At 40.5% G+C, this 27,617-nt stretch overlaps 1 protein-coding gene across 1 annotated transcript in view; it reads right to left on the bottom strand.

Annotated features, from left to right (window-relative positions):
- The window catches only part of ST8SIA4 (ST8 alpha-N-acetyl-neuraminide alpha-2,8-sialyltransferase 4), an 86,753-nt gene extending 59,336 nt beyond the window's left edge, over positions 1-27,417 (bottom strand). The window contains exons 1-3 of the mRNA XM_008144512.3: positions 27,235-27,417; positions 19,644-19,775; positions 6,114-6,371 (exon numbers count right to left, since the gene is read on the bottom strand). Of these exons, the coding sequence (XP_008142734.1) occupies positions 6,114-6,371; positions 19,644-19,775; positions 27,235-27,347 (503 nt within the window). The 5' untranslated portion in view covers positions 27,348-27,417. The remainder of the gene's footprint in view (positions 1-6,113; positions 6,372-19,643; positions 19,776-27,234) is intronic.
- Positions 27,418-27,617: the final 200 nt, after the last annotated feature.

Genomic DNA, 27,617 nt, shown 5'->3' with positions numbered 1-27,617 from the left:
ACTGGTCTTCATGTTTCAGAGCAAACCATGCAACTAAAAATCTATGGATCTAGTATAACATTGACTGTTATTTCTAATTGAAAAAGATAAGTATTTTGAATCTTAATTTGAAAATAAAGTGTTGGACTTTGAGTGGGTGAGGAAAAATAAAAAAGCTCTATTGTTGCTTTTTTCTCCAACTTATTGTGTACACTCAGGAAAGTCACTCAAAACTCTCTTTGGAAAAATATAGTTTGTTAGCCTAATCCTAAGTACCTCAGATGAAACCTTTGCATTTGGCTTTGGAGTACATATTTTGGGCCTATGTTCACTTACAGATGAGTTTGATAGATGAAAGATAACAAATACCTTAAACCCGAAACTGAAGCCACACTTTGAAATCTATAGAAGGACTGATCAATGCCCATTTACCAATGCTCATTTGATGTCGGGAAAGGATGATCTCTACAATATTTTACATTAATACCAATCATACCATGTAAGCTTGGTTTATCATCTTACTCTGTCCTATGACTTAGATTTTATCATATTTTGCCTCTTCTAGTAGTTTCCTTATTGATTGCTCTTTCTGATCTTTGATTATTTATTGCATGATCCTTCCATCTGCAAACATGCTTATGCTTCTGTACCTCTAAATCCGTTCCTCTCTGGCTTATAGCAACAGCAACAAAACCTCAACAAAAACAAGCCAAAAAACCTAAAAACTCTAAGGTTCTTTCTTGGACTACAGGATACCATGTAAGTCCTTAACATGGTGTGATACAGCTTCATCATTTAAGCCTCAATCCCTTGCCATTTCCCCTTTCACACGGTTGCTCATTATGAATGTGATAACAGAATCGTCACAAACTCTGCTTTATCCAAAGACCACGGAAAGCATTTGTCTTTGTGCTTACTGGTCCCTGTGCCTTAGATTCCTCTTTTCCATGTGTTGAATGACTAATCATCCAGGTGTATGATGATTTACTTGTCCTTTCTTGTCAGGCACTATAAAATGCCTTTCCACTTAAACAGTTACACACATTTGCATAGGTTCTTGGAACTGGAAATACTGAGTAGAGAAAAATACTATTTTTAAGACTTGTTAGAAATTATCAACTTGATTTTTAGAAAAGTTTTATCAATTTACATTTTTAAAGTGTTTTACAGGAGTTCCAATATCACTGCAACTTTGTATTGAATGTGTAGGACTTTAAAGTTCTTGCTGGATTGATAGATGAGTAACTGTATCTGTTTATAATACTCTAGTTTTAGAAAGAAGAATAAGCATTTTAAGAAAATGTTTCAAAACTTAAAATAGTTTATCAGTCATAGTCATTTCCATTTTAAAAATTATCTACTGTAAACAAAATCTCTTTATCCAAGGAGTGACATGGTTGGAAGAAAAAAGAGCCTTACCTCACATCACAAGAAATAAGAAATTCCATATTTAGTTTGAAGATGACTTTTTAAATTTTATTTTGTTATATTTTCCCATAAGCTTTTATACCCTCTATGTTCTCTACCACCTCCATCCATCCCCTTCTACCCCCATAATCACCACACTGTTAAATTTTTAAAATCATAAATAAGAATAAAATAAAAATTTTGATTTCTACCTACATTTTATAATTAAAATTAATATATATCACAAAGATAATTAGCTTAAGAAATGTTAAAATGTCACTGATCAAAAATATCAATAATACATTAAGTAAAAATAAGGTAGAACATATATGCAGCAATATCACATAACCAATGTTATTATCCCTAAAATATAAATTATCTTTTCTAATCAATAAGAATTTTTAAAAATCTTTATAATTCCCTGGACCTGGATCCCTACCAGAAAAGTAGCTGTTTTCATTTAAAACATTTGAGTTGAAAACAAACATATTCTGAGAGTGCCTGAAAAAGCCATTTTGTGAACACACAGAAAAGCAGACTTTTTTTTTCTCTCCTAGAAAAGAGTCTATTTTGCTAAGAGAGTAGGCATTCATAGAATATCAAGAGGATGATTTAAAGTTTGCTGCAAATTCTCCACTAGTGGAGAATGAAATTTAATTGAAATATAAAACCACATTGTATCAGTCAAGGCAAGTCAATTGCTCCATCTTTTTCTTTAGTGAAACATATCATCCCTTCTCTTAGGAAGCTACATCATCATAAAGTAAAACCTGTTTATCTTATTTCTTTAGTTTCCTGAAGAAATACATACATTCACTACAACTTATTCCCAATTTTACGTATTCGGATTTTATAGATACTCCTATCTGAGCAGTGTTTCTGTGTCTGCATTTCATATTATTCAGCAGCAACTATACACATATCTAATAAATATGGGGAAAGTTTGTCCTTTGTTTATATCAGACAATGAGAACTTCTATTTCTAGTCCATGAACATTGCTATTAGGAAATGCAGTGACAAATTTAATTTTCAACTACAACATTTAATTCAAACAAGATGTGCTTTAATATCAATCATTATTAACTTTACAGTTTATGCATTTCTTTACTATATTTTTCCATCTGAATCTTAGAAAAAACTCTTTGAAATAATAGGTCTATTGTTATTACTACCACTGGAGAGTGGAAGTAATGATGTTTAGCAACTTAAGACATTTGTCCAATATTATGTTTCTAGTAATTGTCAGGAACCCAATTTTCTGATCCTTAATATCTAGGACATTTCATTAAACTAGTCTTCATATTCCTATATTTTCTTTTTCATTGTAAGCGTTTAAATGAACTTAGATGTTAAATTTGGAATTCAGTGTTGTGTAAATCTAAGACAACAATACGTGAACAAGAACCAAAATTTTCTCAAATCCTACATTAATTCTTTAATTTAATAAATAAATAATATGTACCTCGTACCAATTACGGTACTAGATCATTAAGACACAGGGCTAATAAATCAGATTTGTTGGAGATGTCAGCTAGAGCATTGTCCAGGCATATTGAGCTGTTCAGTACCTCCCAAACCTTAATGCACGTAAAAATCACCTGAGCACTCTGCTCAATGCTCATTCAGACGCAGCAGCTCCAGTACAAGTTCAGAGATTCTGTGTTTCTAACAAGCTTCCAGGTGGTGTCGATGCTGGTAGTTGAGAACTGTGATTTGAGCAGCAAAGATTTACTTATATGAATGTGGATATATTTAAATGGATATTTTAACTATCTCCCATTGCTGTTCTTACATTTTTAGGGGGAAAAAAATGAACCAAGAGGAAATTAGGAGGGAATTGGTCAAGCATGGCAGGAACTGAGAAACAAAAGAAAAAGGGGGACACTTAGAAGAAAGTGGTCTAGGCTAAAGGGAAGAAGGGAACATCAGAGAATGGGAAAATGGGAGGCACAATAAAGGCATATTCAAGACTTCAGTTTATTTGTCAATATGGCAAGTCAGCATACTTTTTATCTATCATTATATTGCTCTGTTACAAATTTCAGTATACATATTTCATTTATTCAGTGAATTTCTTAAAAAAATAAACAAGCAAAAAAATTCTGTTCAGATATATAAACTGGGAATTATAAATTACTAATATTTATGATACCATCACAATCCCATGTCTTCAGTTGTGTTTTCTTCATTTAATTTAAAGTTAACCAAGCACATAACTCATCAAATATCTGTTTACCATCAATGACAAACCAACAGGTGTGTTTAATTGTGTGTGAAAACTCAAAAATTAAAATCTACTAACAAACACAAATACGATATAAAAGAATAATGAAGACAATTTGGCCTAATATCCTACCTAATAATAGACAAATATGCAAATTGACCGCACCTTCACTACGCCAAAGCCACGCCCACCAGCCAAGCCCACCAACCAATCAGGACGAGTATGCAAATTACCCCAACAAAGATGGCGGCTAATTTGCATATCAAGACAGCGTAGAAAGAAGCCAAAAGCTGCAGAAGGGAGCAAAGCTGCGGAGAAGCAAGCAAGCCGGCGGGGAGGAGAAGGAAGGAGCGGAGGCGGGGCCGGGGGAGAAGGAAGAAAAGCAGGTGGGCTGGCGAAGAAGGCGGGGTGGGGGAGAAGGGATGAGCAGAGGCAGGGCTGGGGGCGAAGGAAGGAGAGCGGGCGGGCTGGCGGAGAAGGGAGAAAAGCAGGGGGGCTGGCGGAGAAGGTGGGCGGGGGACAAGGGAGGAGAGCAAGCAGGGCAGGGTAGAGTGCAGCAGGAAAAGAGCAAGCAGGGCAGGGTAGAGTGCAGGGTAGAGAGCAAGCAGGGCAGGGTAGAGTGCAGCAGGGTAGAGTGCAGCAGGGTAGAGTGCAGCAGGAAACCCTATTGCAGGATTTTTCCTGCAACGGGAACGCTAGTATCAAATATAAACTTGTTAAATTATGTCCTTGAAATCTGCTAAATAATTATCAGTATAAAGTAAAATTAACTTACATCTATTACATCACTGCATATTAATATTCATGTTTGTAAATAAAGTAATATAATGAAGTTCCTTTAAAGAGAATTATGAATACAACTAAGTGAATTAATTCATTCACACATATTATTAATTTTTCATACTCATGAATTACTTAATATTAAATTAATAAATATGAAGAATAAATATTAATAAAAAGTTTTCCTATATAGTATCAAATCTAATAAAATTGCCATTTGATGAAAAAAATGCTGTTAAAGCCCAAGTGGCCCTGGGTCTGGGAGAGGCCAAGCGTCCCTGGGTCCGGGTGAGACCATGTGTCCCTGGATCCGGGTGAGGCCTCGTGCACCTAGGCCCGGGTGAGCCCAAGTGGCCCTGGGTCGGGGAGAGGCCAAGCGGCCCTCGGTCCGGGTGAGACCATGTGTCCCTGGATCCGGGTGAGGCCTCGTGCACCTAGGCCCGGGTGAGCCCAAGTGGCCCTGGGTCTGGGAGAGGCCAAGCGTCCCTGGGTCCGGGTGAGACCATGTGTCCCTGGATCCGGGTGAGGCCTCGTGCACCTAGGCCCGGGTGAGCCCAAGTGGCCCTGGGTCTGGGAGAGGCCAAGCGTCCCTGGGTCCGGGTGAGACCATGTGTCCCAGGATCCGGGTGAGGCCTCGTGCACCTAGGCCCGGGTGAGCCCAAGTGGCCCTGGGTCTGGGAGAGGCCAAGCGTCCCTGGGTCCGGGTGAGACCATGCGTCCCTGGATCCAGGTGAGGCCTTGTGCAACTAAGCCCGGGTGAGGCCACGTGCCCCTGGGTCTGGGAGAGGCCAAGTGTCCTTGGGTACGGGTGAAGCCAGATCCTGGGTCCGGGTGAGGCCGTGCGCCCCTGGATCCATCCGGGTGAGGCTGGGTCCCAGGCCCGGGTGAGACCACGCGCCCCTTGGGTATGGGTGAGGCCACGTGCCCCTTAGTCCAGGTGACGCCGTGCCCCTGGGATCGGCCGAGACCAAACCAGAGGGAGTCAGACCTCCATTACCACCATTTGTCCACCATCCAGAGCTGAGGGGTCAGTGCTGACATGTACACATAAGGAACTACTGGACATCGAAATTGGGTCTCAAAAGAACTGTTGGTCCAGGGGGAAGCTCGCTACAGATTGATTCATTTGCCTGTCAGCATAAATATTATTGCTCGTCTCACATTCAGTTCTTATTAGTATATATCTAGTGACATTTAATCTCGTTCATCTAGAGGAAATGATGAACAACATAGACTGAGGAACAAGAACAGAACCAGAAGCAAGGAGGCATCGATCGGACTATCGGGCCTCAGAGGGAGGGTACGGGAGGGTAGGGGGAGGGTGGGGGGGAGGGGGAGAGTTCAACCAAAGGACCTGTATGCATGCATATAAGCCTATCCAACGGTTAAGTTCAACAGGGGATTGGGGCATGCGTGGGGAGAGGGGTGGGATGGGAATGGGGGGATGAGGACAAATATGTGACACCTTAATCAATAAAGAAATTAAAAAAAAAAAAAAAAATGCTGTTATGAATCTTTTCTTTCAATGATATAATAATTTTATATTTCGGGTAAATGTAAATTTGGATGTGACACAGAAAAAGATATTGTAGATAAATATTTGTTTGAGCTTTCAATAATCCTTAATATTAATGTTAGGTTTAAACATTTCTGCCAGTTTTATACTTCTACATTAAACTTCTTTGAAGAAATTACAATCTTTAGGAAAAAAAGAAAGCTCACCTTATTACAAAATTGTGACTGTCAATCTCCTTCCCACATTCACTATCCAGCAGAATGCCCGAGTTTCCCACAACTGCACAGGTCTTAAACCTGCGGTTCTTCATCGGTGACACTTCAGGGAGCAGGCTATGCAGATCCTGAGAAATATTTAGTGTTCGGCGCCTGTCAAGCACATAGTGGATGACATCACCAGGCTTAAAACTGCTCTTGACCACAGAGACATCTCGTTCTGCATCTAGGAAACGAAGAATGTTCTTCCTATATTTGAAATACAAAGTTTTCTGTTAATGACAACATACCAAAGAACTGGTGATATAATTTACAAAGTACCATATAATGAAATGTAAATTGGTAAATTACTAATCTTAAATTGTGAGTAGGTAATTAAAGCAACCAATTAGTTAAACAGATTCTATAGGAAATAGAATATATGTTTTAAAAATCATTTGCACATAGTTTCTCAATGATTTTCTAAATAAACACAGTATCTACACCTATTTGTGGAATGGCAAAAGCCCCTCATCTACTAAAATATACAGAAAAATGAGTTTAATAAATAAAATGCAATTGTCATGACTTGATTTTGCATAATTAATATTCTACTAGTGTTAATTAGTATTCTATAGGTATCTATTTTGTTTAATATTGTCTCAAGATGAATAGAAATAACATGAAATTGTTTGAAATTACACCTTAATAAACTCTATTAAAATAACTAAACCCTCCAATGAACTTATATACATTTACCCAAATTATATGAATATTATAATTATTTGAAGAAGAATTAAAACTATAGCACTATCATAATAATAAAAGGCCAAGAGGTGTCATGACCAAAACGATCAAATGACCGGTCACCAGGAAGTGCATGGAGCAGCTCTTGGCCCGGTGCCCTGTGGGGCGCCTCCTCGCGCGATTTCGCATGCTGGGCCCCTGGTAATGTATATAAAAGCTTTCTTCTGAGCGCAATGATCCAGGAAGTAATATGGGTACATTTAATGAAAAGATAGATAAAACACTGGACTCATGCATGGCAGCGATAGCTAATTGTTCCTTAGTGTTCTTTCTCCCCTGCTTCCTTTTAGTATTTGAATCCTCTAAGTTTTAATTGAGCACATGGATGGTCAACTAGAACATTTCCAAGTTTTCAAATCCAAGTGCAGCTGGGTTTGGTCATGTAGTCTATTTTCTTAAATGGTATATAAGTGAATCATGAAAGTAACTATTGGAGAGAAAAATAAATTTTCAACTTGTTTAATGCACTATATTTTAAGGTCTTTTGAAAGAAAGTTTAGCCTATCCCATAACTAATGAAGAAATTGATAAAAGATGTGAGATGCCACATCAACATATATACATATGTTAAGTTTGATGATGGAAAATGAAAATATAGATACAGTAGGCTAGAAAGGTAGTGACCCTTGGCATGATACAACAAAGCTCCTGATAAAAACTGTTATCCACAATAATTTGGGAGTCATAGTCTGTACCTAAAACCCTGTCATTCTTGAAGAATTGGTTTTAAAGTGTAAGTTGCTTGTTCCTTTGAGCAAGACACTAAAAGTTAGGCATGAAATAGCCAAATTGCAAGCTGAGATGGAAAGGATAATTTCTGGTAATGACCTATAATCTAAACCATGTGAGAATCTAGTAATTGGGACCTCCCCAATGTTTCTAATACCCCAGTGAGCAAGAGAGGCAACCATAAATCAGAGCCATCCTAGCAGCAAGAGGAATATCGCCTTCCCATCTAAGTGTAGTCATTCAAATGATGTAAGAGTAGCTGCCATTCAATTGAGGGAACGAAAACACTGAAGAGTCCTGTTCAGAAGATATTTTGGGGTGGATTTAATTATACCAGGCACTAACTACAAAGAAGTAGCCCAGGAGTGTAATAAATTTTTGAGGGACTTATATTGCCAAAGACACTATGCACTTTGGTCTACAAAGTCTGGGATTGCTTATCCTTATACTACCAAACATATACCAGCTAGAAGCAATTTGAGAAAGCTCTTTTCTAGATTGAGAATTGGGTATTACTTACTAAAGTGTACTATTGCAGCTGGTATACAATGCCATTATTATAACATTCAAGTTATGACAGACATATTTTTTCCTCTAGTGCTGTTACTATTTAAGCTGCCTCACAATCTATATACTTTGTTAGAAAATATGGCTGTCCTCCCATGAATCCAACAGAAAGGCAATTCATCAAATCATACAAAAGCCATAATCATGACTAGCAAAGAGGGAAGAAAATAAGTCCCAATTTAATGTGTTGTATAATTAGAAAGCCAGGTGATTAAAAACTTAATTTCTCCAGATTTTTATAAGGGAGATATATATATATATATATATATATATATATATATATATATATATATGATCTCTCTGAAAAATAAAGTGATTTTTTGAAAAAAATTTCTCAAACATTTGGAATATTAGGTTCATAAAGAGTGGAATTTGTACAGGAAAATCTGTATAAATGCACTACAGTGAAATTTTAAAATTAATAGAAATATTATCAGACACTATAATAATTTATCTTAACAAAGTACAGATTATATGAGAAGAAAACAACCAATGAATTTAGCAACTATAGGGCATAAGAATTGCAGAAAATTGAGAAGTCTTTTATTTCATTAAGTATATATGATTCTTAACAAAAGTCAACAACTAGCACCAACAGCTGCAATCCATATAAACTTTTATACAGACTTATTAACTACAATTTATTTCAGAGAAAAAGTAATGCTTGACACTTGTATTTAAAAAAAAAAATGTTCATTTCCTGTGAAAATGACAAGGCTGGCTCTAAAATAAAGACTGCACGGATGTGGTCAGATCACCTCAGATCACCAAAGGAGATGATATTATCATTTTCCTTTGAACATAATTCGAAGGAGTTGCAGTAGATATCTGAAGATGTACTCACAAGTATGCAAGTAGAAGTGAATAGATTTCAGGTCCAGATTTGAAAGAAGAATCTTTAGAGCCTGGAAATCCCTTTCCTCATGAAAAAAAAATTAACACTTAAATGGTTGACAGCTGATTGCAAGAGGGTGCGAGAGGGACTTTCACATAACAGAACCTTTGTCATGTGATCAAAAACAGTAAAAAATATTTTCAAGCATTAAGTCTTATAAATTCCTGAGTATCGATGGACATCTTTAACTTATTTATTCAGAGAAAATTTCATATAATAAAGTGGATTATTAGAGTTCAGAAATGTCTTCAAAAACAACATAATGTCCTACTCTTGGAAGAAAAGAATGCTTAATGAGATATATAATTATTAAGTACAGATGATACAATTGTGTGTTCCTCCAATACTGTTATAGCCTCAACAGTTGTGTGTATGTGTGTGTGTGTGTTTTATTGGCAGCAGTAAAAATAGTAAAAGTACTTTCCAAGACAGAATAAAAATACCAATTCACATAGGCTAATCAAAATACAAAAATATAAGTTTGTAGGCAAAACTCAGAATGATTGTGTAGTATTTGTTTTTAAAACTGAATGGGAAGGGAAAAAATCTTAAGGCTTATAGTTTGTTCTTTTTCTTATATTGAACCAAACTGTTAGACTTTTGATCTGAGCTAAGATTCCTGATGTAGGATGCAAGTAAGACTGAAAATAATTACTTAGCGAATAATATTTTGATTCTTATTTTTGAAAACAAAGAGAAAATGTTAGTTCTTTCTTTTTCTCCTTAGCAGGTTATAGGCATTTTGTTGTTGTTATTGTTGTTGTTGTTGTTAATCCTCACCCAAGGATATTTTTCCACTAATTTTCAGAGAGAGTAGAAGGGAGGGGGAGAGACAGAGAGAAACACTGATGTGAGAGAGACACATCGATTGGCTGCCTCCTGCAAGAGTTCTGACTGGGGCCAGGGCTTGACCCTGCAACCAAGATACATGCCCTTGACTGGAATTGAACCCAGGACCCTTCAGTCCTTGGGCCGACCCTCTATCTACTGAGACAAACCAGCTAGGGCTATTTTTTAGATTCTAGATGTGACAGACTATATAATGTTCTCTGGATTTGCTAAGTCTAGTTGTTGTTTGGACTGTAGAAAAAAAAGAAAGAAGGAAACTAGAGCTTAAGTACAATTAATTAAATGTCCTTGGAAGCATGAAAAACTAGTGAACTTACTTGGAACTGAAACAACCCTTTAAATATCATCAAGGATAACTGACATATTTTGCTCAGGAGATAATTGATATGAATGAAAAGATCAGGTTAAACAAACTTACTTCAGAATGAGAGCAATTGAAAGAAAACTCAGTTTAACTTCTGGGCTCTAAATAAACATGAACCAACAAAAGCTATTTATTAATATGCAGGCTGAACCAGTACTGTAAGTCCTCATTTAACATAGTGGATAGGTTCTTCGAAACTGTGACTTCAAGAGAAAGAAGACATATAACAAAACCAATTTTGCCATAGTCTAACTGATATATATGAGTGAAGTTCCTAGGAGACATTTCTGGTCACAAAAGCATCATCAAACTTCTAAGTAAAAACCCAAAACATTTCAAATATGAAAACACTGAAATAAATGTGAACCGTATATACATTTAAGGAAGACGAATTAAAATAAGAGAATTCTTTCCCATCATGCTTATTCCAGTTCAGGGTCACAGGCAGCTGGAGCCTATCCCAGCAGCTCAGAGTGCAAGGCGGGCACGCACCCTGGAGAGTCCACCCTTCCCGCTCAGGGCCACTCACATCCATACCCACACCCACTCAGACTGGGAAAGTGTAGACATGCCAGCTCACCTAACATGCATGTATCTGCGGTGGGAGGAAACCATAGGACCCAGAGAAAACCCGCACAGATGTGGGGAGAACATGCAAACTCCACACAAACAGTGGCCCCAACCAGGAAATGATTATTTTTCTCATCAATGTATAATAGAATGACGTTGAATGAAACCACGTTATTCAAGGACCTGCTGTACAAGTTTTCCTATAAGTAGTCAAGTTATTACCAGATATTTAAAGCAGGGGGTTGTGCTTTCTGTGTGTGACTTAACAGAACAACAACAAAAAAGACTTTTTATGTCTTTGCCATTTTGTGAACATAAAGTAACTTTTGAAACCCCATTAGATAAACACACACCTAAACGCAGCAACTGTTTTAACGATAACTGAAAAAGCCCAAAAATACTTGTTTCACTTTCAGTGAGACTAAACTCTTAGTCAGAAAGGTCATTTTTTGTTAGGCAACGCTGGCTTAAACTGAAAAGTTGGGGTAGACAGTTAAACTGACAGAAATAGATTCTACACAGAAACTTTTCAACTGAATTTTCAACTAGAACTTCCCTTTCAACACCAGCCATCATTTGAAATAGCAGCTGCAGAGACTCAGAGAATTAGTTTACTAAACATTGTTTTCACTTGTGAAATGTGAACTAGGGCTAACCTATCACCAGGTGCCACTCTTTCTTCTCTGCAGCTTACTTGTCAACAACAAACACATGTGCTATGGCAACGAAAATTTAATCCAAATGACACTGTTGACTCCATCAGCAAGTATTGTGAGACAGATCTTACAGTTGGAATGCATCACAAGTTGAGAAGCAAATTAGGTTATGACACATACAAACTTTTGACTCCAGACAAGAATTGCTAAATCAGTTTTTATGGTTTACGAAAAAGAAAATAATAATTTAAGAAGTGCCAAGTGTTTCATTATGCCTAGGTAAAGCAGAGAGAACACGCAAACGTTTTTAACTCAAAAGGTTATTTCCATGAGCACGTTGCCTCAGAGTTCTGAATGAACATGACCTGTAGGTTGTTCAGGCTTCTGAGCTTAGTTAGGGTCCTCTATGGTATAAAATAAAATCCTAAATCAAACAAATAAAAAGGCAGAGTTGTTTCTCACTGCTTACAGAAAAGCATTTCTTGGTTTAATTTACCACTCAGATGGCCATTTACTATTTGACCCAGCATTTGGTAATATTGGATTCATATTATTTTATATGTATTTTATTATTTTGGTGCATAAAAACTATTGTATACTTCATAAAGATACATTTAATAATATACATTTTAGTACTATAATATTGTTTTCCAATTAGACCTGGCTTTAAAGCTTGACTGCCATTATGAAGCTGTGAGACTCAAGATGTGTTCTACTGGTCACTTACTGAACAAAGTATATGGGGACCCTTTTCTAAAGTAAATTGATGAAGGCAACAGAAAATTCGTTCTTTACAGATAAGCACATATAAATTTGCAGTTATGTTTAGTTGCCCTGCTAGCCTTTTCTGTTTGAGAACTTTGATATATGGTAATACTGAGAGTTGAAAGTATTTTTTCTGACTAATTATGACATGCTCAATCTGTCCTGAAGAGTAGCTGAGCTCATACATTTCTGTGCATCTATATTTGGCATTATAATTCTTTAGGTTTCTATTCAACATATGAAAAATAAGTAAAAAAGAAAGACAAGAAACAACTTAAAGATGGAAAAAGCAAAGTCAAGTCACAAGTGTTGGACATGACCAAATGATATCTCTGTACAATGTTCACAGATTTACTCACATCTTAAGTGTGCCATTTCTTAGCTTACAATAATGAAGAACAAACCAGAACTAATAAAATCAAGCCTTAAGCCAAGCAAATTATTTTAATTATAAAGTTAGCTGTAGGGTGAATAACTCCCCTAAACCATGATGAATCTTCAAAATACAATGAACCAATACAGGAAACCATCTCTCTTTTGTAACTCCCCAGAGGTACAGTTGTTTGATGAATATATACGAGTGCATTCTTGATATGTTTGTGAAAGTAGCAGAGTACAGATGGGGTTGAAAGAATTAGTAATAAAAAGAAAATCATGTCTATAAATGTAAGGAAAAATGTATTTTCAGTGGCTGTTTTACATTTTAATGTAAATAGATAATTTACTAGGAATGTCACAAGAGCATTTTAAGTTTAATGAGATTTTTTTAAATGAGAAAGGTTTGTAAGCATGGCTCAATCACATAAGATAAAAAATTATTAGTTGTAACTTCTTAATAACTTGAAAGAAGAATTTTGAAAATACTTATGAAATATGCCCACACCCACTCACAGACACAAAGTAATATGGTTCTACATAAACGCTATAGATATGGGAGGAAAATAGAAAACTTAATTCAAAACACTGTACAATTAGTTTCCAGTGTGACTTAAAAAAAAGGTAAGTGAACAACAATAAGACATTTTTGTATTCTAAATTTTTTATTACAAGTTTCATACTGATTAATAATCACTAGTCACTACTGCTATAGGCAATTATAATTTTAATGAATTGTTTGCATGTTGTGCAATAATGGTTTTAGAAATTATTATTTCCTTGTAAAGAAATAATAGCATTCCACTGTATATGTGGAATAGTATTCCCTAATAATAGTATTCCATGGCATTCCACTGAGTAGTATTTCACTGTATGTGACAACTTTGTATGCATTAGTTAATATTTGCTCATTGTATTATTGCTTATTTCTTTATCTGTTAAGAGGAAACATATGAAAAGAATACTAATATTTTACACATATTATCAGATGTTATAATTAAAAATAAACTATTACCCTAAAAGATATGAATGCAACCCTTATTAATTTGTAAAATTACTATAATGAACTGCTTGGGTCAGTTTATGTTTAATACATTTAGTTTAAATATCTTAATAATAGCAAAATATAACTCTGTAGCCTCACACACAACTACATTTTCATTTTTCTGCAGATGCTAGGAAGGCATGGCCAATTACATTAATTGAACTATTGCCAATTTGTTATTTTACTTTGCTTTCTTCCATTACCTTCCTTTCCCTGACCTTTCCCTTACCTAATTGTCTCCCTTCTTCTCAAATCCTTCCATTTTAAAGTTCTCTTTGGAGACATCCTTATAGATCAAATATATCCTTTTTATTTATGTATTTGTTATTAAATGTGTTGGGGTGACACTGGTTAATAAAATCATATAGGTTTAAGTGTACAATTCTATTGCATTGCATGTTTACCACCCAAAGTCAAATTGCCTTCCATCAGCCACCATATATTTTACCCCCTTTACCCTTTACTACCTTCCCCTCCCCTCTTCCTCTCTGGTAACCACCACACTGTTGTCTGTGTCTATCAGGTTTCATTGGTTTGTTTGTTTGTCTTATTTGTTCATTTGTTGCTTTCAGTTTTATATTCCACATGAGTGAAATCATATGGTTCTTGATTTTTATTGCCTGACTTAGTATTTCGCTAAGCATGAAAGATTGATCCATGTTTTTGCAAGTATTTCATCTTTTCTTATGGCTGAGTAGTATTCCACTGTTTACTAGTATATGTACCATGTCTTCTTTACCCAATCACCTATTGAGGGATACTTTAGTTTCCAAGTTTTGGCCACCATGAATAATGCTACAAATATTTCCTTTTATAATGACCCATATTTCTCTCTTTCCAATCTACCTCGAAGAAATATGAATCCTTATTCTGTTCTAAACTCAACCACATTTGAGTCCCACATCCGGTAGCTGTTTTTCTCATAATTATCTCATCATGTATAGGGTTTCCAAATTCAAACGTGGGTATAAAGGTCTGGGATAATGAGGGTGATAGTAGGTAGGTATCATGAGAAAAGGATGCTCCATGGGTAACACTGTCAAACTGGAGAGATTAAACAAATAACTTCTATGCATATATTTGCCTAGTGTTGTCTCAGGCAAATAGTGCTTAGGTGGAACCCAGAGGTGTCCATGTTTATTTTCAAGAGTAATGAAAACCTTTACTTTTATAAGGAATCTCCTAGTTTTTAATATTGGCTTTAAGTTTTTTTTTTCTACCTGGTTGAAATAAATCTTGTTTGCTGACAACATTTTACCCAAAAGACACCAATTTATAATGTCATCACACTATACTTATCTTCACTTTCCTGTACTCCACCCACAAATATATAATGTTCTCACTAAACTAAAACCAACCACACTTAACACCACTTGACCTTGCTGTGAGTTGATTCCAGTTTCCCTTTCCAGTCCCTGCCAAAGCTTTAAAACAAAGTATACTAACATTTCCTACCTTTGCCTGACCCATCTCTTCAATCGACAGACACTCTGTCAAGTGTATTTCAACATGGAGTGAGTGCCTTTGCTGTCATTAATTCTATGAATTGCTATGTATACTCTAAAGATAATTATAAAAATTATTTCTTTAATTTGCTTATAATCTACAATATACAGCATGTGGGTATGATCCAAGAAGTGAGTACATAGAAACCCAAACAAATCAGCAGCTTACCCTTTTAAGTGCACTAACTTGCACTTTAAAAAATCTGCGTTAATATCCAATAAATGAATAATTAGCATTTTGTCAATACTAGAAATATTCAATGATTTTATTATGTAAAGGATGGTCGTTCAGAATGGCAACCTACCATCAATAAATCAACAAACAACAAGTGCTGGTGGGAATGTGGAGAAAAAGGAACCCTAGCACACTGCTGGTGGGAATGTAGACTGGTATACCCACGATGGAAAACAGTGTGGAGTTTCCTCAAAATATCAAAAATGGGCCTGGTTAGGGCATAAGCCCGCAGACCAAAGGGCTTTGGGTTCCTCAGTCAAAGGCATGTACCTGGTTTGCAGGTTCAATCCCCTGCCCTGGTTAGCGTGCCTGTGGGAGGTGACCAATCAATGTGTCTCTTTCACACTGATGTTTCTTTCTCTCTCCCTCCCTCCCTCCCCCATTCTCTCTCTTCTTCCCTTCCACTCTAAAAATCAGTGAAAATATATGCTTAGGCAGTGATTAATAGCAAATAAATTAAAATGGAACTGTCATTTGACCCAGTGATCCTACTTCTAGGAATACATTCTAAGAATCCCAAAACACCAATCAGAAAGAATATGTGCACCCCTATGTTCATAGCAGCATTAGTTACAATTAGAGGCCCAATGCACGAAATTCGTGCAAGAGTAGGCCTTCCTTCCCCTGGCTGCTGGCACTGGCTTTCCTCTGGCACCCGGGACCTGGGCTTCCCTCTGGCTGCCAGCAGTCACCTGGGACCCAGGCTTCCCTCTCAGCCCTGGCTACACTTGTTTGGAAGGACATCTGGCCTAATTAGCATATTATGCTTTTATTATTATAGATAGCTAAGATCTGGAAACAGCCCAAGTGCCAAGAGTAGAAGAATAGACAAAAAAATCACCTGTGGTATCTTTCCACAATGGAGTACTATCTATACTAATAAAAGGGTAGTATGCTAATTAGACTGGGAGACCTTCTGGATGTTCTTCCAGACAAAGCCATGGAGGCAGAGGCAGTTAGAGGCAATCAGGCCAGAAGGGGAGGCCAGTTGGGGGCGATCAGGCCGGCAGGGGGGCCAGTTGGGGGCAAGTAGGCTGGCAGGGTGGGGTCCATTGGGGGCGATCAGGCCGGCAGGGGGGGTAAGTTGGGGGTGAGCAGTCTGACAGGGGGGGCAGTTGGGGGCAATCATGCCAGCATGGGAGCAGTTGGGGGAGAGCAGGCCGGCGAAGGGGCAGTTAGGGGAGAGCAGGCCAACAAAGGGGGGCAGTTGGGACCAAGAAGGCCGGCGGGGGGTGGGTAAGTTGGGGGCAAGCAGGCCAGCAGGCAGAGTGATTAAGGGCAATCAGGCAGGCAGGCAAGTGAGCGGTTAGGAGCCAACAGTCCTGGATTGTGGGAGGGATGTCCGACTGCCGGTTTAGGCCTAATCCCTGCAGGATATCCGCCAAAGGATCCCAGACTGGGAGAGGGTGCAGGCCAGGTGGAGGGACACCCCATCCCCATGCATTAATTTTGTGCACTGGGCCACTAGTCTATACTAATAATAGAGGATTATGCAAATTGGCCAGGACACCATCACATAACAACCAATTAGGACGGGGGCGGGGGTGCAGTGGAGAGCTCTCAGTATGCCTGCACCAGGTGTCCAAAGGGCACAGAGAGGAAGGGAGAGCAGATAGGCAGCTAGGGGAATCAGGCCAGGAGGGGAGTGGAGATAGGCAGTTAGGGGGATCAGGCCAGGAGGGGAGAGCAGATAGGTAGTTAGGGGGATCAGGCCAGGAGGGGTGTACAGATAAGCAGTTAGGGAATTAGGCCAGCAGTGGAGAGCAGATAGGCAGTTAGGGGGATAAGGCCAGGAGAGGAGAGCAGATAGGCAGTTAGGGTGATCAGGCCAGCAGGAGAGGGCAGTTAGGGGGATCAGGCCGGCAAAGGGAAGCAGTGAGACAGTTAGGGTGAGCAGACCAGGAGGGGAGAGTAGTTAGGGGGATCAGGCCAGGAGGGGAGAGGCTGGCAGGGGAGAGAAGTTAGGGCCATCAGGCCAGCAGGCAGGTGAGCAGTTAGGAGCCAGGGGTTCCAGATTGTGAGAGGGATCCTGGATTGGAGAGGGTGCAGTCCAGGCTGAGGGACCCCCCCCCCCCCAATTCATGCACGGGCCTCTAGTCTATATATATATATAAAAGCCTAATATGCAAATAGACCAAACAGTAGAACAACCGAACAACCAGTTGCTATAACAGGCGCTGACCACCAGGGGCCACACGCAAAACATGGTGGGCATCGGCAGCAGGCAGCAGAGCCCAGAACATGGCGGGCGTCAGCCTCAGCAGGATGGTGGAGCAGGTGAGAGGGGGCGCCAGACCAAGGCAGGGTGCCGGTCGCTGTCATAGGGGCAAGCCTCTGGTGGTTACTGAAAATTCTTTGCTCCTGCACACCACAGCCCAGCTGGGCACTTGCACCTGCTGCCAGCGCCAGCCCTGCTTGCACCCACTGCTGGCACCGGCCCCAATCGCTCCATACCAGCAGTGGGTATGAGCGGGGCTGGCACTGTCAGCATGTGGGAGCGGCAGCGGTGGGAGCGGGGCTGCGGGCAGACAGGGGACCGGGGGCCGCAGTGGAAGGGGCCGGGCAGGGGTGCAGAGGATGGGCCAAGACCCGCCCCTGTGCCCTCCACATCATCGCGGCCCACAGTTCATTTCAAGATGCATGAGTTAGTGCACTGGGTCCCTAGTGCAGCTATAAAAAAAAAAGGATCCATTAACCTTTGAGATAGCATGGAGGGACCTAGAGATGGTTATGATAAGTGAAATAAGCCAATCAGAGAAAGACAAATATCACACGATCTCACTTACATGTGGAATCTAATGAACACAATAAACTGATGAGTAAAATAGAACTAGAGGCATAGAGACATGGAACAGACTGATGAATCTCAGAGGGAAGAGGAGGTGGGAAGAGATTAAACAAAGAATTTATATTCATATATGCGCTGCCCATGAACACAGATAATAGGGTGGTGAAGGCCTGGGGTGGAGTGGGAACCAGGTGATGGGAAGCAAGGGGGAAAAAGGGAGGGAGGATCTGTAATACTCTCAACAATAAAGCTCAATCAATCAATCAATCAATCAATACACTAGTTCTGATTTACTAAAATGCTCTTTTTAAAACCTGCTGACCAATACAGTAATGTAACTATAGAGAAAAAATATGTTTGCTTCCCTCATAATTAGGAAAGTCTGACCCTATCTTTCTTATTAGTAATCCTATATAATAAAAGGCTAATATGCAAATCAACCGAATGGCAAAATGACCGGTCGCTATAACACACACTGACCACCAGGGGGCAGATGCTCAATGTGGGAGCTGCTCCCTGGTGGTCAGTGCGCTCCCACAGGGGGAGCATCGCTCAGCCAGAAGCTGGGATCAAGGCTGGTGAGCACAGTGGCAGTGGTGGGAGCCTCCCCCACCTCTGCGGCAGCTCTAAGATATGTCCTGCAGTTGGACATCCCCCAAGGGCTCCCAGACTGAGAGAGGGCGCAGGCTGGGCTGAGGACATGCCCCCCCTCCCCCCGCCAAGTGCATGAATTTCGGGAACCGGGCCTCTAGTAGGATTATAATTAAAGAAAATAAGATATAGTGGATATATGTAGGCACCAAGTTTGTTTTCAAGAGCTTGTTTCACCTAAAATATTCCAAAGAATAAATCAGTATTCTAGAAGAATTATTTTCTGATTTTTGCCTATTTTAGGATATAATTGCTGAGACTTTTATTACAGAAGCTCATATAGAAATACCCAGTGATAGAATGTCAGTTTTATTTATAATTGTCAGCAAAATAGGAGTTGAATAAGTTCTATTTTCATCTAGTGTGAGAAAACTCTCTAAATCAGTATGAAGACTTAACAGGGAAGTTAAAGATAATTCACAAAAATATGGCTATCCTGAGTAATTGAGTGAAGAAAAGTATGTTAAACATTAGTACTCACTTAAATATCTTATTCCATTACTATAAAGACAGTATATTCAAACTCACATATTCATCCTTAAATTTCTGACTGTATAATGATTTCAGTTTTATGGCCTCATATTCTTCAGTGAGTAACATTTAGTAGAACTGGTTCAGTTCACTCTTATATTAAAGTATTCATACTTAAACCATAAATTAAATATTCAATATAAGTTTGCCAAGCCCAACATATCCAAGAACATGATGTGAAATGTATTATGCCTAATTAAAGAAACTCACCTTATCTCCAGGACCAAAGAGGAATTGATTTTCCAACCTTCTACAGAGTGCTGGAAGATTGAAGAGCCAGCCTTTCGAATGATTTTATCAGAACTATTGACAAGGGATCGACTCAAATACAGTTCACCATCTCTGAAACAAAATAAAAATGCCAACTTGGTGAAAATAAGAAGCATTTGTCTAAGTAGCATAATACATAATTTGATTTAGATAACTAGTGACAAATTGTAGATAGAACTTTTTCTACAAGTTAGAAGAGTTAAATAACCATGATAAAAAGTATTATAAAAATTAAGTGAATATGATTTTATTAGGACAATCATTTACACTTATTCTTTTTGAAATAGAGCCTATTTCATAAAGAAAAAGCCTTTGACAATAAAGGAAACCATTAACAAAACAAAAAGGCAACTTACTGAATGGGAAAACATTTTCAAATTATACAAATGTTAATATCCAAAATATATAAAGAACTCATTCAATTCAACAACAAAAAAACAAGCAACCCAATAAAAAGTGGGCAGAGCATCTGAATAGACATTTTCCAAAGAAGATATTCAGATGGCCAACAACATATGAAAAAACATTGAACATTACTAATTTTTAGGGAAACGAAAATCAGAACTACAGTGAGATATCATCTCACACCTGTAAAAATGGCTATTGTAAAAAATGCAAAAAATAAGTGTTGGAGAAGATGCTGTGAAAAGGGACCCCTTGTATAGTGTTTGTGGGACTGTAAATTAGCGTAGCCACTATGAAAAAAACAGTATGAAGACTTCTCAAAAATTAAAAATAGAACTAGCACATGATCCAGCTATTCCACTTATAGTTACTTATCCAAAGAATATAAAAATATGAATTAAAAAAGATATGTGCACCCCTATGTTCATAGTAGCATTATTTAAAATACAGAAGATATGAAAACAGCCTAAGTGTCTATCCACAGATGAATAGATAAAGAAGATGTGATTGAGACACACACACACACACACACACACACACATACACACACACACACACACACACACACACACACACTGGAATACTACTTAGCCATTAAAAAGATGAAATCTTGATATTCAAGACAACATGGATGGATCCTGAAAGTATAATGCTAAGTGAAATAAGTCAGATAGAGAAAGAAAAATAGCATGTGATTTTACTCATATGTGGAAAAAAGAAAATTAAAACAAAACAAAGTAAAAACAAACTCATTGGTGGTTAGTAGAATGGAAGGGGTGATGGGAGAGTGAAATGTGTAAAAGTGGTCAATTGTATGGTGACAAATGGAAATTAGACCTTTGGTAGTGACATGCTGTAGTGTACACATATGTTAAATTATAATGTTGAACACCTGAAACTAACATGATATTATATACCAACATAAACCTTGTTAACCAATAAAAACCAATGTTATCTAGATTTAAAAAAAAAAAGAATACTGAAAAAAAATGTAAAGGTCTTTCTGATATTTATAAAAAAAATAAATTCTCATCAAAGCCCTGTTCCAGTTTAGCCCATCCTTCCCCACTGTTTTAGACAATAGAGACAGGATGTTTTGCCAATTCTTCTGCATCTTTATACTTGTGACTCCCAAGACTGTAATTTTATTTTCACAGAAGGAATATACACATAATGGAAAGAGCTTTTATTTTATAGTAAGAAGACCTTGGGATATCAGGTGATCTGGATATGTTGGTGATTCTATCACTTGCTAGCCTGTATGACCTTGGACAATATTTTCTTTCTAGGCCACTAAATCCTTATCTTAACTTGTGAAACTGCAACAAAATTATCTAATTTGCAATGACTTTGTAAGGATTGTGTGGGACTCTGAATGTGAAAGTAATTTATAAAGCACTATTAAGGTGCTACTTGCTAAGATTACTTTGAGTCATCTCAACAAGAGACACTTTCCTGATAGTTGATGGTGGTAAGGAGACAGAGACTGTAGTGGGGAGAAAACTCATTGAGTAGTCATTATTACTGGTATTTTCTTGTACATTAAAGAAATTAACTGTGCTACTCCCTTCAATCGGTAGTGTCAATCAAGTATCCCATGTGTCAAGGTAGTAGCAGGGGTGCTGGAAATAATGATGACAGTGACAGATGTCTCTGATTACATTTATGCCATTGGAACATTAATAGCTGACTAGATCATTGTTTAAACAATTTTCTTGGTACTTTATAGATGTAAAGCCAGACTTAGAGAATCTGAAAGCCACCTGTTTATGGCATAGCCTTTTCAACATCTGCATTTATTTCTTTATATATTACCTTTTAATTTTTAGACTCTCAAAAGTATAATTTAAAAATAGCATAACTATTTGCTCAATCACAAAGCCTAAATCTGTTTATTCCGTAGGCAATCCTCTCCTACTATCAGTGGGAACACTGCTTGTGTAACAGCTGTTGGACGAATTCTGTAATTGGAGGTTTATAGTTTGGTATTTTGGTCTGCATTCATTTTTAAACATGTACTTCCAACTTGAAGCAACTCAAGGCATCACATGCAACTACTCACTGTAAAATTTAGAACTTTGTAAAAATTAATACTGTAAAATTTAGAACTTTGTAAAAATTAATATTTAGACTATCTTACTGATGACAATGATACATTGGCATGCCTGTATATGGCTAATAGTGATCGTTTTATAGAGGTCATTTAGGATGCAAGAAAACATAGGGAGAAATGTACTACTCTGTGGCCCAGAAGTCCGTTTTTACATTATATGTCTAATGATAACAACTACATATGAACGAAAATGTGGATATACACAGAAGTTAATTTTCACACTTTTGTAGGTATGCCTTTAAGAGCATGGCACAAACTTTGATCATTTCCAGGGGTAGGAATCTTTCCAATCTACATCTTGTTAATAACTGGCCTGACAATATCATATTTTTCTAACCATAGATTACTATGATTATGATAATTATTTTTCACCAATAAACTTGTATGGGAGAAGTAAAAATATGCACAGGCTGACATTTTAAAATATCCATGGAAGATTACTATTGATATATTTTTACATGGCAGAATGGTTGTTATGATGTACCTAGCTGTGTGGAGCCTTTTCAGAACCTCTCAGATTTTTAAAAAGGGGGGTTTTAAAGTTTAAATCAAATTTATATTAATGAAATGCTACTACGTTACTCTTCCATTTGAATTATTTTCATTTGAACTGGTGATAAGCCACATTTCAGGTTTTTATCATTGGAAAGGACTTTGAATGCAAACAGCTGCAACTAGTTAACTTCTTGAAGTCAATGAAATTCCTGTGTGAGAGGGCCTGGCTTAGTGCAATCGGAGGTTCTGAAGCAAATTTCTTTGTATAAAGTTAAATGGGTCCCAAGGGGTTTTTCACTTGTGACTTGGTAGCATTCTATCTTAGAAAAGGCTTTTCCTTCCCGTGCATGCAAGGATGTTACCACCCCCTCTACTAGCTTCTCATTCCGTATCAGACGTGATTGCTGAACAGCTGCACTGAAAACATTTGCATAGGGCTATATAGAGTAAGAGTCAATATGTACCTCCACAGGGAAAACTACAAGACACACCAAGGAAATAATGTAGCATAAAGCAATATGTAACAAGTTTCCTTGCTTGTATGAAGCTAAGAGAAACCCGCTTAGACGGTCATCTATGCAATGCTAGTGACAGAAACGAATCAATAGTTAGGTTACTAATACTTACAAATATTTTTCTATTTGAAATATGAGTTGTCAGGCATCCCTACAATTTATTAATTCATATAACACATATTAATTTTGTTTCATGAAATTAGATCCCAATAGCCCTGAATTCACCCCCACCGAAAAATTCTTCACGATTTGTTTTTGGAATGAATGTGTTTCCTTTGGATTAGGTTAAATCTCCTGGTTAATATAAAATTTTGAAAATCATTTAAAAGAAAAGAACTTGAACCCAACTAAGTCTGAACACAAACAGCAGTCAGTTTTCAGTTTTCATTACCTTAGTGTCAAACAACGAAAAATATTAGTAAACTGAGAAATGTACTACCTTAACTCACTACTTGATGGCTGTTAGCAGAGCTCCAAAGGGAACAAGTGAAGGGACGGGCAGACCCTGGGTTTCCTGATTTACAAGAGGACACTCTGGAAGGAACTTTGCTGACAATGGTCGTAGTCTAAGTAGGAATGCTTATTTGCACAGTCAATTCAGTTAAAAAGTTTCAGAACTAATACCAGTAAGACAACACAAGGTACACAGTCAAATTAAAAAGATCTCTAGATGATAAGAAATGTCAGTTACAGTCTCATTTCTGGTCAACCAGAAAAATGGCATGTGGCAAACTTTAAAGAATCACAATCAAAACAAATATCTGAATGACATTCAAGTTTCTGCCATACTCTCAGATACGTTGTCCCATTAAATAAGCATACCCACATACACTGTTCCCTGCAGGACACTTAGGTTAACACGTTTCCAGTTACACCCAAGGAGCAGTGAAATCCTGGGCCCATTGCGAGGCAAGTGTCGTTTTTCCCATTAAGGAAAAAAAAAAAATGTTCATCAAGAATCCACCACTTCATACCCTCTGAGTTCAACTTTGTTAATAGGTTTGCATAGAAGGGAGTTTCCGTTTTAAATGCCCAACGATTCCTTGCTCTATTTTCAAACAGCCCCTTAGAAAAGCCATGCTGCTGGTGTTCCTGTGGACGGATGAAAATGTGGATGGCTGGTAGGAAAACTGTGCTGGTGTTCTCTCTCCTAAGAGGAGTGACTGCTCAGCACGGTGTAATGAGAGGAGCGCCGCACTGATTGTAGATGGGACTCGCAGTTAGGAAGGCAGAAGTCCAGCAGACAAAGAAACTGCCTGCCCACGGAGAAACGGTAGCAAGTAAGCTAACTAGGAAGCTAGGGGGCTGTCCTAAGGGATGAGGGATACGGAATGCCCTTCACTGAATCCGCTGAGCCTACTCGGAAGGCACGCAGTGCCCCCCAAAGGTCAGACACGGCCTCCCGTACCCCGCTTTGGGATGCTGGTCTGGGCGCTAGGGCCAAACCTCCACTCTCGTTCACTCGTCTGCAAACTCGCCCCTCCACGTGGCGTGGGCAGAGGATCAAGGAAACGGTCTTTCGATGAGTCCACCCCTCCACCTGAAGCACCATCTGGGAGTTGAAAACGCAGTCACTGGCTAGCATCACGAGCTTCCCTGTTGAGCACTGGATCCTGAAGAAAAAGGGGGAGCGCTGACAGGTCCTGGCTGCCCAGCTCCCGGGTCTCGGGGACGCTCGGGCACAGAAGCGCCGCGCCCACAGCGGCTCGCGGCCGCGCCCCGCACACCTGTAATTGCGGGTTTTAATGGAGGAGGAGGAGCAGGTGGCGGGGGAGCAAGGAAAGTGGTGTTCTTTTAAAGGGACCGGATTCCTGCCCAAGGCTTGCCCTGTCTTCTCCTCCTCATCCTCCCACCCTCGCGGCCAGCTCTGAGGAGGAGGGGGGAGGGACCTAGCAGACACCTCGCTTCCCAGTGATGAACTCCAGCGCCGGCCCCAGGCTTTCTCGGGGGAGCAGGGAAGAAACCGCAGCTCACCCCGAAAAGGGTGCGGTGTGAAACCCAGCCCGGCCACCCAGCCGCCGCGCCCGGCCGGCCCACCCCCGCTCCCCAGCGTCCTGGGCAGCGCCCACCGGCCCGCGGGGTCCCGGGAGGGCCACGGGAGCGACACCGCCCCGGAGATGGGGGGCGTCCTAGGTCTGCTATCCCCCCCCCGCCCCCTGATTGGGACTGGACCCGGGGTGCGCGCCTCCTCCCCGCCGGAGCCCGGAGCGGGCGTGTGGGCAGCGCGTGGCGCCTCCCCTCGCCTCGCCCGCCCCGCCCACTCCTGCTCCCCGGGGTCGCCGGCGGGGGGCCCGCACGCCCGGAGTCCTGGCGAGGTTTGGCCGCTTTGTCTGGGTTCGGGCTTGTCTTCGGGGAGCCCACCAGCCCGGAAGGGAACAAAGAGCCTCCCCCACACCCCAGCATCCGCCTCTCCCCCGCGCGCTGGTTCACCACCTCCCGAAAGACCCCTTTGTCTGCCTGGGAAGCCCAGGTCGGCCGGCCAAGCCCTCCACCCGCGCCCAGGTCCTCCTTCCCCGACCACTGAGCTCGCTCTCCTTTGCAGCCCACCCGCGCCACGTGTGAACGAACTCAGCCCACCGTTCAGCGTTGCCCGCGCCCCCCAAGAAGAGACCCACTCAATGGATGTGCTGATGCATTACGACCATCCAGGCCATGCCTTAGCAGCTTTTTCAGCACCTTCCCGTTCCATTCCACTGTACTTCTGGCTGCCTTAGTTTTCTATAAAATGGCAATTACTTCCCTCAGGGGAAGCCTGAGTCTTGTTCACTTAAATGATCATTTCTTAGGGAGAAGGAATAGGGACAAATGGAGTGCATGAAGTTCGCGTGCCTGTGCACGTTTTAGCACTCCTATGCCAGAGAGAGAGAGAGAGAGAGAGAGAGAGAGAGAGAGAGAGAGAGAGAGAGAGAGAGAGAGAGAGAGATTCTATCTTCGTTTTAATAAATGCCGAGGAAAATAAAAACCATAAAAACCGAGCGGGCCAGGCGGGCATCTCTGCCAGCGTGTAGTTTCCCATAGCGGACGCCTCCGGAGGAGGGAGGAGGGTCTCCGAAAACAGGACTTGGAACACAGCCCTTCGACCGCCAGGTTCCCATCCTCAGAAAACGCTCCCAAGCCTTGTAAGCAACACAAAGTTGCAGCCACCCCGCTGGGTAAACTTCAAAGAGACAGAGGCCAGGGGCCAGGAGGAAGGAAGTGTGATATTTAGAGAACTTACTGGGGTGGAGGAAGATTTTGAACTCAACTAGACAAACTTAAAGAAGAAGAAGGAAAACACACACACACACACACACACACACACACACACACACAAACCAAGGCAGAAATATAGTCTGCTTGAAGCTACAGTACCCAGGACGCCCCCGTGTTTGACACACAGAAGAGCGAGTCAGACAGTATCCGTGGCTGTCCCGGAGTTTCTCATTCAAACTGAGACGCACAGACCCACCCCGCGCCAGAGACGAGTCCAGAGAGAGTGCAGACACCTTTCCTGCTTCCCGGGCTTGAACTTGAGCCCCTCGGAAAGCCAGCCTTCCCCCAGCACCTCCACAGCGACCCGACACAGAAGGAAGGGTAGAGCCGGAGGGTGAACCAAGACGTCTCCCTGGGGTTCCGCCCGCGGACTAAAAGGACCAGGGCGCCCGCTCTTTGTTGACACTTCTGCAGTGACTTCCCCCTCCGGCGGGCGGGCGGGCGAGCCCCGGAGCCCACACCGCCGCCGCCGCCGCCGCCACGCAGCAAGTTGAACTCTCACGGGGAACACGCAGAGAGAAGCACGCACACCTCGGCAACTGCCTTTGTTACTTAATTCCCGAGACTAAACACACACACACACACACACACACACACACACACACACACACACACGGACACGCTCATAGGAGCACGCAGAGGACCCCAACCTTCACTCTATTGTCTATATCCACACCTCCTCTCTGGCTTGACTTTCCAAAAAAAAAAAAAAAAAAAAACACCATATCCTGAAATGAAGCGTTGCATTTACCCGATGAGTTGCGTCTCCTGGTGCTCCTCGGTTCTTGCTATTTCTTTTGTCTTATAAAAGATGAGGAGCAGACTTATCGTGCAGATCGTCCACCTCTTCCTAACGGACCGCATCTTGGGTGCCTGGGACAGGAGTGGTGGCCCCAGTTCCTGCACCTTCTCCGGATCTGAAAGCTCCGTTTTGGGAGATTTAGTCGCAGGAGGTGGTGGTGGGGGGCGGGGGGGGCGGCGTTATCTGTAAAATGCGCGGAGAGCGTGGAGCCGGGATCTCCCGCGCGGGTCGCGGGGGTCCGCCGCGGGCCCCGCTCGCACCGGTGCCGGAGCGCAGCCCTGCGCTCTCCCTCGCGGTCCGCGCCAGCCCCGCCGGGTCGCTCCGCGCCGCCT

This window comes from Eptesicus fuscus, chromosome 4 (assembly GCF_027574615.1).
Source record: "Eptesicus fuscus isolate TK198812 chromosome 4, DD_ASM_mEF_20220401, whole genome shotgun sequence".
Taxonomy (NCBI): Eukaryota; Metazoa; Chordata; class Mammalia; order Chiroptera; family Vespertilionidae; genus Eptesicus; species Eptesicus fuscus.
The sequence above is the reverse complement of the archived record's forward strand: the minus strand, read 5'-3'. Positions and strand labels throughout refer to the sequence as shown.